General features: G+C 43.8%; 1 protein-coding gene across 2 annotated transcripts in view; it reads right to left on the reverse strand.

The window, feature by feature from the left end:
- The window catches only part of uri1 (URI1 prefoldin like chaperone), a 67,242-nt gene extending 56,541 nt beyond the window's left edge, over positions 1-10,701 (reverse strand). The window contains exon 1 of one of the 2 annotated variants that reach the window (XM_080186929.1): positions 10,316-10,701. In XM_080186929.1, coding sequence (XP_080043055.1) covers positions 10,316-10,402 — 87 coding nt within the window. In that variant the 5' untranslated portion in view covers positions 10,403-10,701. The remainder of the gene's footprint in view (positions 1-10,315) is intronic. The other variant, XM_080186930.1, reaches the window with a different exon arrangement.
- Positions 10,702-13,090: the final 2,389 nt, after the last annotated feature.

Raw genomic sequence — 13,090 nt, forward strand, 5'->3', positions numbered from 1 at the left:
AAAACCTACAAGCATTACGCATTTATAGATATCAAGTTCAGGATCAAGATCAACAATTTCTATGGCTGAATAGCACACCAGTGAATACATTTGTGTATGAAGATTGGCTACTTGGGCAAGGGCCTGGTAAACATTTCCAACAAGCAATTTCTTGGCGATAGTAAGAAAATAGAATCATAGAATCTTTTATGGTAGCACGGTGGATAGCATTGCTGCCTCAGTGCCAGGGACCCTGGTTTGATGCGCAGCTTGGAATGACTGTGCAGAGTCTGCATGGGTTTCCTCCAAATGCTCAGGTTGTCTCCCACAGTCCGAAAGACATCCTGGTTAGATGCAATAGCCATGCTAAATTCTCCCTCAGCGTACCCGAACAAGTACTGGAATGCGACTAAGAACATAAGAACATAAGAAATAGGAGCAGGAGTAGACTACTAGGGGATAACTTCATTGCAGTGTTAATGTAAGCCTACTTTACAATGCAGGTGGTGATTCAGCCTATTGAGTCTGCACTGACAACAATCCCAACGAGGCCCTGTTCCCATAACCCCACGTTCTTACACTGCTAACCCACCTGATACCAAGGGTAATTTAACGTGGCCAATCCATCTAACTTACACATCTTTGGATTGTGGGAGGGAACTCATGCAGACACGGGGAGAATGTGCAAACCCCACAGTCACCCAAAGTTGGAACTGAACCCAGGTTCCTGGCATTGACACACAGCACTGCTAACCACTGCCACCATGCCGCCCTAAAAATGCCAGTAATTTCAATACTGATTATACTCGGGATTTCACAAAGATAAACATCCTCCAAGTAAAAATTCTCCATTTCCCACTCTTAAAAGCTGTTTTAAAGAAATATACATCATGCACCTCCCCAACCCCACCCCTCAGTCCACTTTGCTATTCTCTCTTCAAGAGTAGACCAGTGGCCGCAAAGGAAGACTTAATCTGCGTTCACTTGGAGTATGTCGGCTACCACAGTGGAATGCAGAATCCCTCACTTTCTCAATTAGCCATGCAATGATCTCTACCCCAAATCAAATGTGAAAAATACAACAATCCAGTAAAACAAGTATCAAAATTTAGTCATGTCATTTCACTTCAAAACGTACTTCTTGGATTGTGAAATTTTTTGATACAGTTTGGAGGTTGTGAAAGTTACTATACCAATGCATTTTTTTTTAAATTCATTCGTGGGACATGGGTGTCACTGGTTGGCCAGCATTTATTGCCCAACCCTAGTTGCCCGAGAGCATTGAGAGTCAACCACATTGCTGTGGCTCTGCAATCATGTGTAGGCTAAATCAGGCAAGGACAGCCGATTTCATTCCCTAAACGACATTAGTAAACCAGATGGATTTTTCCAACAATCGACAATGGTTTTACGGTCATCGGTAGATTCTAAATTCCAGATATTGTTTATCAAATTCAAATTCCACCATCTACCATGGCGGGATTAGAACCCAGGTCCTTAGAACATTTGCTGAGCTTCTGGATTAACAATCTAGCGATAATACCACTAGGCCATCACATCCCCTACTGTAACTGAATCGGAAAAGCAGTATTAACACAGGTTGCCATAATAGAGGGTGATAGGGAATGGGAAAAGTTTATCCAAACTTACAATAAACAGGGATGGTTTATCGTAACTTTCACAAACTTGATTCCTGCTACCTGTGGCATATATAGGCATCTTACTGCACTGTTGTATTATCTGTAGTTTCAATTTACTATTTTCTACGCCACTTTTTAAAAGTTCTAACACTTTCCTGAGGTGCACCAGTGGACAAAGTTTTGACATATTATTTCACAATGTTTTCTTGTTATTTGCAAATTCCAATTCAGTTGTAACTTTATATAAAGACAATATAAAGTCTACAGTATCATAGTGAAAACCTTTCTGCATTAACACAAGTAAATAAAGTTGCATTTACATTATACACAGCGCCACTTTTGACCATGAATTTAAAAGTTAAATTCCTGAGGATGCTGTTGGTCACATAAATATATTCCAATGAACAGTCTCTCATTCTGGTTCATTTGACATATTTTTGAAACTTGCACCATGGAAGCCCATTAACATCTCCCAGCCAGTACTGCTATTTCAAGGAGCAATCATCTATGTTGCAGATATGATTCTTTGGGTTTGGCTTTGCTACTGCAAAGCTTGTGGAAATACTGAAGTGTTTTTGGAGATGTTGCAATGAGTTGATAGATTTAGTCAGGAGTGTTACTGCATTTTTCACAGGTAAGACAGAGGATCTGATGACCTGTTTACACAAACGCTACAACAGATACGGGGCTGTAACATCTCTGGATCTGCAGCAGGACAGACAAGTGGAGCAAAGGTTGCAGACACAGGGTGCTCTGCGCAGAAGGGGAGCACGGCAGTGAGTATAGACATCTTACCGACCACAGGGTTTCGGAGAGTACCCCTCTCAGACTCACTTCAGCCAGAAACAATGTAGTTTGTGATTCTTTATGAAGGACATCACAGAACAAGTATAAGGATTTTAGAATTCAAAGAACTAAAAATGTGAGAAAGGGGAAAATGAGTAGACTGGCAAAAAACAAAAAGGGATTTCAATATACAGTCAACCTTGTTATCCAGCACTGTACTAACCAGAATTTTCAACTAACTAGCATTTCTGACAGGCTTTTTTTTTAAAAGCCAGAAATTACCAGCATTCAGATGTATTATTTTTTAAATAAACTACTAATTATTTGTTCCTGGGGTAAGAACCAAAGCAGGAGATCAACAAGTGAAATTGAATTGAGAGACTAAGGCCAGTAAGGTTAAGTGGAAGAACAGGCAGAGGCAGCAGGACTGAAATGTATTTGTTTTAATGAGAGGTGTGTCAGATAAGGCAGATGAACTTAAGCATGGATTAGCACACGTAGCTATGTTGCAGCTATTATAGAGATTCAATAGGGACAAGACTGGCAGCTTAAGGTTCCAGGATTTAAACGTTTCAGGCATGATAGAGAAGGATGTAACAGATGAGGGAGTTGCATCACTGATTGGGGGAAAATATCACAGCTGTACAAAGGGAGGACACCTTGGAGGGCGCAGTGAGGCCATATGGCTAGAGCTCAGGAACAGGGAGGACGCAATCACTTTGATGGTATAGTACGATAGGCCTCCCAGTGGATGGTGAAAAGATCGCCAGAGGATATAGCAGAGTATAGATAGGCTGGAGAATCAGGCAGAGAAATGGCAAATGGAATTTAATCCAGACAAATGCAAGGTGATGCCTTTTGGAAAGTCTAACGCAGGAGGGAAACATGCAACAAATGGCAGAATCCTCAGAAGAATTAACATAGTGGGATCTAGGCATACATGTCCACAGTTCCCTGAAAATGGCAACATAAGTGGTCAAGGTGGCGTATGGCACACTTGCTTTCATCGGTCAGGGTATCAAGTATAAATACTGACAAGTCATGTTGTATTGAACTTTAATTAGGGCACATTTGGAACATTACATACAGTTCTGGTCACCACAAGGATGTGGAGGTTTTCAAGCAGGGACAAAAGATTTACCAGTATGCTACCTGCTTTGAAGGGTATTAGCTACAAGGAAAAATTGGACTTGAATTATACTTGAATGTCAGAGGTGAGGGCCACCTGATAGAAGTTTACAAAATTATGAAGCATGGATACAGTGGATAGTCAAGAGTCTTTTTCCCAGGGTTTTTCCCATCAATTACTTACAATTGGTTTAAGGTCCTCTTTTAAGGTCAAACCAAATAAACAAACTCAAATTAAATTAGGACAAAGTAAAAGAGGCAGCTCCCCAAAAGGAAGGGGAAACAGCCCGAACAAAAACAGAAGTACAAAGGAAACTTAAGACACATCAAATTAAAATGTGATTATTCAGGTCAATAATACACCCCTTCCCCTGCAGTGCCCAATGAGCACGAAAGGCATCTACTGCGCCCACAGACACCACATGCTCCCTCTCCAGGGACACCTGGCCACGAACGTAGCCGCGGTAGAGGGGCAGACAGTCAGGATGGACAGCCCTCTCGATCGCCCGCTGCCTGGACCTGTAAATGGCGCTTTTCGTCAGGCGCAGGTTCACGAGGAGGTCACCATCTTGACTTTCCCCTCTCTGCACTAGGTGTCCGTAGATCAGGAGCGTGGGACTGAAGTGCAAACAAAACATCAATAAAAGGTTCTTCAGAAAAACAAAAAGGGAGTGCTAACTAAGATGTGAAACATAGACATGGTCCACAGACTCCACAAGGCCACAGAAAGGGCACGCTTCGGAGCCCGTGAACCAATGAACCCTACAATTGTGCGGAACGGCTGCATGCATCACCCACCACCCCAGATCCCCGATGTAATTGGGGGAAATCCCTCCATAAAGGGACCTCCGCCATCCGGCGGCAACAAGGCCCACCAAGGTGTATCCGGGCAACAGGTCAGGATGCGGTAGTGGAAGGTGTGCAGCAGCAGCAGCCTGCACAGGAAATGCCTCCGCACGCTGGAAAAAGACACAGAGGACATTTCTGTGAGACAGCTCATGCTGTGGGGCACCTGACCCAAGGTGGGGGTTGAGGCTCGGGGCCAACGTGGAATTCCGTCCGAACAGGGGAACCGCTCAGACGGGATCCCACCGCACACATGCGCCACCGAGACCGCGTGCACTTTCAGGGCCGAGCACGACCGTTACAATAGGTTTAAGGTAAAAAGGAGGGAGGTTAAATGAGATATGAGAAGGAAGTGTTTTTTTTAAAAAACACAGCAGGTGGGTGGTAAGTGCCTGAAATGCGCTACTAGAGGAAGAGATAAAAACGGTATCTATAGCAACCTTAAGAGGTATCTTGACAGATATATGAATAGCAGGGAACAGAGAGATAGCATAGAGGCAAAATGTCCATAGTTTAGAAAGGGGTAAGTGCAGATTTGGTGAGCCGAAGGGCCTGCTCCTGTATTTTGTTTAAACCTCATTCCCACAACTGCTAACAATTGTCAAACTCATGGGTAGCTGTTACCTGCAGCCTGCCCTCACTCAGCTTTCAACCTCCCACTGCTCTGCAGACTATGTCTCCTCAGCATTACTGATTAAATATGTGCACTCCCATGCCTTTCACGAGGCTTCAACATGCATAGCACCACAAAAGCACCCAGGGTTGGCTGAAAACGTGGAACCCAAGCAACCAGCATTTTTGATTAACTGGTACCAACTATTCTTCACGCATGCTGGATAATAAAGGTTTGACTCTGTATATAAATAGGAAGAGATTAGTCAAAGTAGACATGAGCACGTTGGAGACAGAAACTATAACAGGAAATAAGAAAATGGCAGAGAAATAAATAAATACATGCATCAGCTTTCATGGTTGAAGATACAGAAAATTCCATGAATAATGGGGAACAAAGGGTCCAACAAGAACTTAGAAAAATCAACATAAGCAAAGAAATATTACAGCAGAAATTAACAAGGACTAATTGGCAACAAATGCTCTGAACTTGACTTGCATTCTAGAGTTTGAAAAGAAGTAGCTGCAGAGCTGGTACAGTAATTGATTGTGATCTTCCAGAATTCCTTAGATTCCAGAACAGTTCCCAAGGACTGGAAGGTAGCAAACAGAACCTCAATACTTAATGAAAGAAATGGAGAGAAAACACGAACTGGAGGCTAGTTAGTCTATTGATAGTCAGCAAAATAATAGAATTGATTATTAGGGACAATGTAACAAAGTACTTTGAAAATCATGTCTAAGGGGTAACCAGAGGGTACAGTGCATTCGAATTTTCAAAACACATTTGATAACACGCCAAAAGCTTATTATACAAAATTAGAACTTGTGGGACTGGCATAACATGTGGCATGGATTGGGGATTGATAATTGGACTGATGAAGATAGGAACAGACCAGACATTTTTGAGTTAGTAGAATATAACTAGTGGGGTACAATAAAGAAGTACCTGATCCTCAACATAAATCAGTACCTGACTATAACTAGGTCAGTGAATGATTGGAATGTATCCATGTCTGCTGAGGATGCAAAGTTAGTTGGCAAAATAAGCTGTAACAAACAAAGAAACTACAGAGGGATATTGACTAATTGAAGTAGGTAAGAATGTGGCAGATGGAATAGAATGTGCCAAAACGTAAAATTAACTACAATAAGTAAAATAAAAATGCAGAATTTTTTTTTGAAAGGCCAGATACTGGGAAGTGTTTGCAGTAAAGCACGATCTTACAAAATATCAACTGGTCATTCATTTCCACATTTTGAATCTACTGCCTTAGTGAACTCCTACTATATAATTTTGACAGAGCAAATCAGTTAAATAAGAATTACTAGACACGTTAGTTGAATAGTTAAAGTCTCCCCCGTGTTTGAGAGTTTATCCAGCCATTAATTTAATCATTCAAATTAGGATGTACTCAGGTTTGGGTACACAGTTAACTAAGCTCAATGGGACAGCGGCAGCTATGAAGTATAAAATCTAATGATGCACAGCTCCTGGTTGCTAGCCAGCATTCTCTAAGAACACAAGAAATAGGAGCAGTAGGCCATCTAGCCCCTTGAGCCTGCCTCGCCATTCAATAAGATCATGGCTGATCTGTCGTGTCTCAGTTCCACATTCCTGCCCTCTCCCCATAACCCTTAATCCCCTTGCCTATCAAAAACCTATCAACCCGCGTCTTAAATATATTTAGCGAGGCAGCCTCTACCACATCAACGGGCAGAGAATTCCAGAGATTCACCACCCTTTGAGTGAAGAAGTCCCTCCTCAACTCCGTTCTAAACCACCCCCCCTTTATCTTGAGGCTATGCCCTCAAGTCCTACTGTCCCTTCTGAGCAGGAAGAGCCTCTCCACCTCTATCCTATCCATCCCATTCATCATCTTATATGTCTCAATGAGATCTCCCCTCATTCTTCTAAATTCTAACGAGTACAAGCCTAGTTTATTCAGCCTCTCCTCATAGTTCAACCCCCTCAACTCTGGTATCAGCCTAGTAAACCTCCTCTGCACTCCCTCCAAGGCTAAAATATCCTTGCGTAAGTGCGGCGACCAAAACTGCACACAGTACTCCAGCTGCGGCCTCACCAGTGCCCTATACAGCTGCAGCAAGACCTCCCTACTTCTATATTCAATCCCCCTCGCTATGAAGGCCAGCATCCCATTCGCCTTCCTGACCACCTGCTGCACCTGCAGGCTGGGTTTTTGCAACTCATGCACAAGGACCCCGAGGTCCCTCTGCACCGTTGCATGCTGCAGTTTTTCACCACGTAAGTAATAGTCCTTCCTACCATTATTCCTACCAAAGTGGACAACTTCACATTTGCCAACATTAAATTCCATTTGCCAGTTCCTGGCCCATTCGCCCAGCCTATCTAGATCCTTCTGCAGACTCTCCACACCCTCCGCACAATTTGCCGTTCCACCAATCTTGGTGTCATCAGCAAATTTCAACACCATACACTCGGTTCCCTCCTCCAGATCATCTATATAAATGGTAAATAGCTGAGGCCCCAGCACCGACCCCTGGGGCACTCCACTAGTCACCAACCGCCAATCCGAATAGCACCCATTGACCCCTACTCTCTGCCTATTTGACAGCCAATCCCCTATCCACGCTAACACCCTACCCCCAACTCCATGCCCACCTTCTGTAATAACCTCTTGTGCGGCACCTTATCCAACGCCTTCTGAACATCCAGAAACACCACATCCACCAGCTCTCCTCTATCCACCGCCCTAGAAACATCCTCATAGAACTCCAATAAATTCGTCAGACACGACTTCCCCTTAACGAAACCGTGCTGCATCTGCTCTATCAAACAATTCTCCTCAAGATGCCTCGCTATTTTCTCCTTGATCACGGATTCTAACATTTTACCTACAACAGACGTTAAACTAACCGGTCTATAATTCCCTGCCTTTTGCCTGCCACCCTTCTTAAACAACGGCGTAACATTAGCCGTTTTCCAATCTTCCGGCACTTCCCCGGAAACAGCGAGGTTTGGAAAATAATCACCAAGGTATCCACTATCACCTCCGCCATTTCTTTCAGAACCCTTGGATGCATTCTAGCCGGTCCTGGGGACTTGTCCACAATCAGTCCCTCCAGTCTGTCGAGCACTGCCTCTCTAGTAACAATAATGTGATTCACTCCCACCATCTTTCTATCGCTAACACCCGGCAAATTATTCACATCCTCCTCCGAGAAGACCAAAACAAAAAACTTATTCAAGGCCTCAGCCATTTCCCCATCCCCTACCACCAAGTCCCCCCTCTCATCCTCTAAGGGTCCAACGTTCACCCCAGTCAGCCTCTTCCTTTTTATTTATTTATTAAAACTCTTACTGTCCTTTTCTGTATTAAGCGCTAGCCCAGCTTCATAGTTTATCCTACCCTTCTTCATCATTCTTTGTTGACATTTAAACCTCTCCCAATCCTCTTCTCGCCCACTACTCTTAGCTACTCTAAACGCATCCGCTTTTAATTTAACACTTTCCTCTCCTGAACATAAGCGCATCAGGAGAAAAACAGTGGTGGTTCCTCCAACTGAACAACGTGTGAACAGTCAGGCTTGTAGATATTTTACAAAGGACAACTGCAACCTGGGGCACAATACTATAGGAGTCAGATTTTGTTATGAATCCATATTGGCGCTTCAGATGACCACAGATGGAGTTAACTGTGGAAACATGGAAGCTGCTGTCCAAGAGGAGACATTCCTCAATAAGCTTTCTAAAAATGGCTTTCCACCATTTGGTTCAATGTTTAAATGTATTGAACAGAGCCACAATCCAGTATTTACCTCATAGCCAAGGACAAAGCATCAAAAAAGTTTGGGATTGCCTATTCCAGCCCAAGTATAAATTTAATCACATGGTCAGGCTTAATTACTGTCAAACAATCTCCGGAATTGAAAATTAACTTGTGTCTTGTTGCTCCAATTCTTTTTGGTGGAGATTAAATACCTTTTCTTCTTTCTGTCCTCTCTTTAATTTACTTTCTGTACCTAATTTAACATAGAATTAAATAACCTAATGCATTCTGCTTCCAAACCTGCACTTCTGCAATTGATAGGTTAAACAAATAGTCATTTGTCTTGTTTATATGCGTTCCAGATTCCTACACAGGTCTGGCATTTTGCTGTATGAAGCCCCACAGCAAGTAAAAGTTGAACAAATGAAATTCACAGTAAAATCCAGCACAACAAATCTGGAAAGTTAAAACCAGCAAAGGAATTAGAGCGAAATATGGACCTTCCACAGGAAAAAAAAACACGACAGTCAACAGCGCCTTAAGTTTAACATTTAATAGAAAAACATAAATAACATGGGGCCCCTTGAACCTTTTCCTCCATTCAAAAAGTTGTGGCTCGTTTTTGACTTCAACTCCACCTTCCCACCCGATTTCCATATCGCCCGATTTCCCTACACCATGCTCGTCAACTGTGCATGCCCTGGCGCCGAGGATACAGAATTCCAAACATTTGTAATTCACAGAGAGGAAGCTCCTCAAAACAATTTGAAACGATGGATTCATTAACCTGAGACCGTGCTGCCTAGTTGTAGCCTTTTCAACACTAACAAATACCCACAAAATCTTAAGCTTTAATGATACATAAACTTAGATCTAATATTTAAACTTCTCGAAGTAAATTGTACAATACAACTTTTTGGATACAGAGCGATTCGATTACTGTAAAATAGAACTGTTTTGATTAGCCAGGAAAGTGTTTAGATTATTTTTGGAAAATTAAGTAATATGTTGTTCATCTCACTTGATGGAAAGGTTGAATTCGAGAAAGCCCTAGAAGGATTTAAGCAGCGTGACGTTAGATGTAAAGGTGCAACCGAATACAAGTGTTTATTTTCTGTTTCGATTACATTCAATTCAAAACGCTAGGTTGCACCTTCACTTTTACGCACGTTGCCTTTAAAGTGCCCTGGTTGGTTTTACTCGCTTGGAAAGTGTGCTCGCCACGCTGCAGGAGATTTCTAACCGACACACCAATGTCCCTCCATCTAGAGGCAGAACCAAGGGTCAAAGTCCAGCAGCAAACTCCCCGCTGAATCTGGGGGTAGTCTGCTGCTGGCTGATCCGCCGGGAAGCAGGTTTTATATTGGACTGGGTGGGGAGGGGGGGCAATGTTGAGGGAGGACCCAATACATTTAAATCACCGCCTTAAAGAGAAACCCTGGACTCAGGGGGAGGCCGAGAAAAGCCCGATTCCAGCCGAGGCCGCGGCTCCGTCTCCTCATTCTTCAAACTCTCCGCCTGATTTTAAACACAACGGCCGCCGCCGCCCGCCCGCTTATTCACGGCCTTTACCTTTCCGTGCTCTTCCCGGAGCCGTGACAGCGGCTGCGAGCGGGCCGCTTTGCCAGCGGTGCAGGGCCCATGCTGCGAATCTGCCATTTCCTTCAGAGCGGAGGCCGAGCGTCAGTTTGACAAACACTCAGGAACTGGGAGTCCTAAAGAAATGTTTATGTGGGTGATAACTGCAGCCGCACAGCTCCTCACTCCTCGTCCGCATAGAGGGAGCAGGCCTTGTCATCCACAGCGTCGGCGCGGCAAACATTTCACACTCGCATTATCGGCCCAAACTGCGCTTCAAGGCCGGCTGCTCCTTCCACCCACCAAGCCGCTCCGCTCTCAGCAACGCCCGCTGCCCCGCGCCATCTTCCTCAGCTCCGGCCCGGAGCGCAGCACGTGACAAATGGGGCGGGGCCACGGGTGGAGCACGTGATACACTGGGCGGGGCCACGGAAGGAGCACGTGATACGCTGGGCAGGATCACGGAAGGAGCACGTGATACAGTGGGGCGGGCCCGCGGAGGGAGCACGTGACACAATAGGGCTGCTGCCGCCGAGGGGGCACGTGATACTAGGTCCATTGCGTGTCAGAAGCACGTGATGCATTGAGATCGCATGAAAAAGGGGCCCTCCCATGTAAGGAGGAAGAGGCAATGGGTGTGCCCCGCTGAGCGTTAACCTGGGGCGTGGCTAGTGTGTGGAGCACGTGCCCTGAAGTAGCCTGGTTCTGTAAAGTTATTAACAGGACTTGGTGGGGGGGGTGGCGAGGGGAGCAGGAGTGGGGAAGGCAATTAACACTCAAACGCCTGCATTGGCGTAAACCGTAGAAAGCATTCTTTCTGGTTGTATCACAGCTTGGTATGGCTCTTCCTCCACCCAAGACTGCAAGGAACTACAAAAGGTTGTGAATATAGCCCAATCCATCACACAAAGCAGCCTCCCATCCATTCATCCATTAACTCTGTCTATACTTGCTGCTGCGTCAGCAAAGCAGCTAGCATAATTAAGGACTCCACACACCCCAGACATTTTCTCCTCCACCTTCTTCCATTGGGAAAAAGATACAAAAGTCTTAGATCATGTAGCAACTGACTCAAGAACACCTTCTTCCCTGCTGTTGTCAGACTTCTGACTAGACCTACCTTGCATTAAGTTGATCTTTCTCTACACCCTAGTTATGACTGTAATGCTACATTTTGCACTCTTATTTCTTTCTCTATGAACAGCATGCTTTGCCTGTACAGCCTGCAAGAAACAATACCTTTCAATGAATTCTAATATGTGACAATAATAAATCAAATCAAACTGTTCACCAATTGTCACACCCCCGCCATCTCCCCACATACCTTGCATGTTCTCACTTCTTTTAATTTATTATTGTCACATGCATTGGGATGCAGTGAAATGTATTTTTCTTGTGCACTATGCAGTCAAAATATACCCTTCATAGAGTACCTGGGGGGAAGGAAAGAAGTGGGTGCAGAATATAGTGTTAAAGTCATAGCTAGGGTGTAGAAAAAGATCAACTTAATATATGATACATCCATTCAAAAGTCTGATGGCAGCAGGGAAGAAATTGTTCATGAGTCGGTTAGTACATAATCTCAGGCTTTTGTATCTTTTTCCTGACAGAAGAAGGTGGAAGGAAGTAATTCCCTTTTGAATGCCTCATTAGAGTCTGCTTCCAACACTCTCTCAGGCTGTGCATTACACACCTTAACCACTTACTGCATGGCAACATTTTTGCTCATGGTATACTTCTTTGTCAATTACTTTGAATCTGTAACCTCTCATTCTTGATAATTTCACAAGTGGGAAAAGCTTTTCCTTGTCTGCTCTGTGTAGACCCCAGCCCCCAGTGACTTTGAATTCCTCTATATAAACCATCTCCTCCAAGGAAAACAGTCCCAACTTCTCCAATCCAACTTCATAACTGAACTTCCTCATCTCTGGAACCATTCTTGTCAATCTCTTCTGCACTCTCTCCAATGCCTTCACATCTTTTTGAAGGTGTGGTATCCAGAACTGGATCCAATATTCCAGCTGAGGCTGAACTAGTGTCTCAAACAATTCAACATAACCTCCTTGCGCTTGTAATCTCTGTCCTTATTAATATAAATACTTCTCTCTCCGATATATTAGGTTAAAACTATTTTAAAGTGCCACTGTTTCACATTGCACATTACTGTCCTTGTTATAACTTGACATCTGTTGCCTAAGATTGGCATAGTACCAGAGAAGCATTGCATAGACGCAAGTTGAATGATTAAGTATTGCAAGAGAACTGTCTGCTACACTGGAGTGTGACTTCAATGGAGTGTGTTGAGCTGGGGGAAACTTAAATAGTTTCCTAAATCTCTAATATTATGTGTATTGAACACTTAATTGCAAGTACTGCTTAAATTCTAAATTCCACCCTGGGGCTGAAGGAGCACTGGCAGCAGTTGAAATAGTTAATTAAGAAATAGGCCTGAACTGGTTTTTGCTGTATGTGGACTCAGCTAGTTCCTTTGTTCAGAACTTATATATTCAGTTAGCACGGCATGGTGGCACATTGGTTAGCACAGCTGCCTCACAGTGCCAGGAACCCGTGTTTGATTCCTGGCTTGGGTCACTGTCTATGCAGAGTCTGCATGTTCTCCTACTCAGCAGGTTGGGCAGCATATGTGGAGAGAAACAGAGTTAAAAATGTTAGGGAGGATGAGGGATCATCATCAACCTGAAAGTTAACTGTTTCTCTCCACAAGTACTACCTGATCTGCTTTTTTTTCAAGCTTTTCCTTTTTTTATT

This window comes from Carcharhinus amblyrhynchos, chromosome 4 (genome assembly GCF_965287045.1).
Source record: "Carcharhinus amblyrhynchos chromosome 4, sCarAmb.v2.hapA, whole genome shotgun sequence".
NCBI lineage: Eukaryota > Metazoa > Chordata > Chondrichthyes > Carcharhiniformes > Carcharhinidae > Carcharhinus > Carcharhinus amblyrhynchos.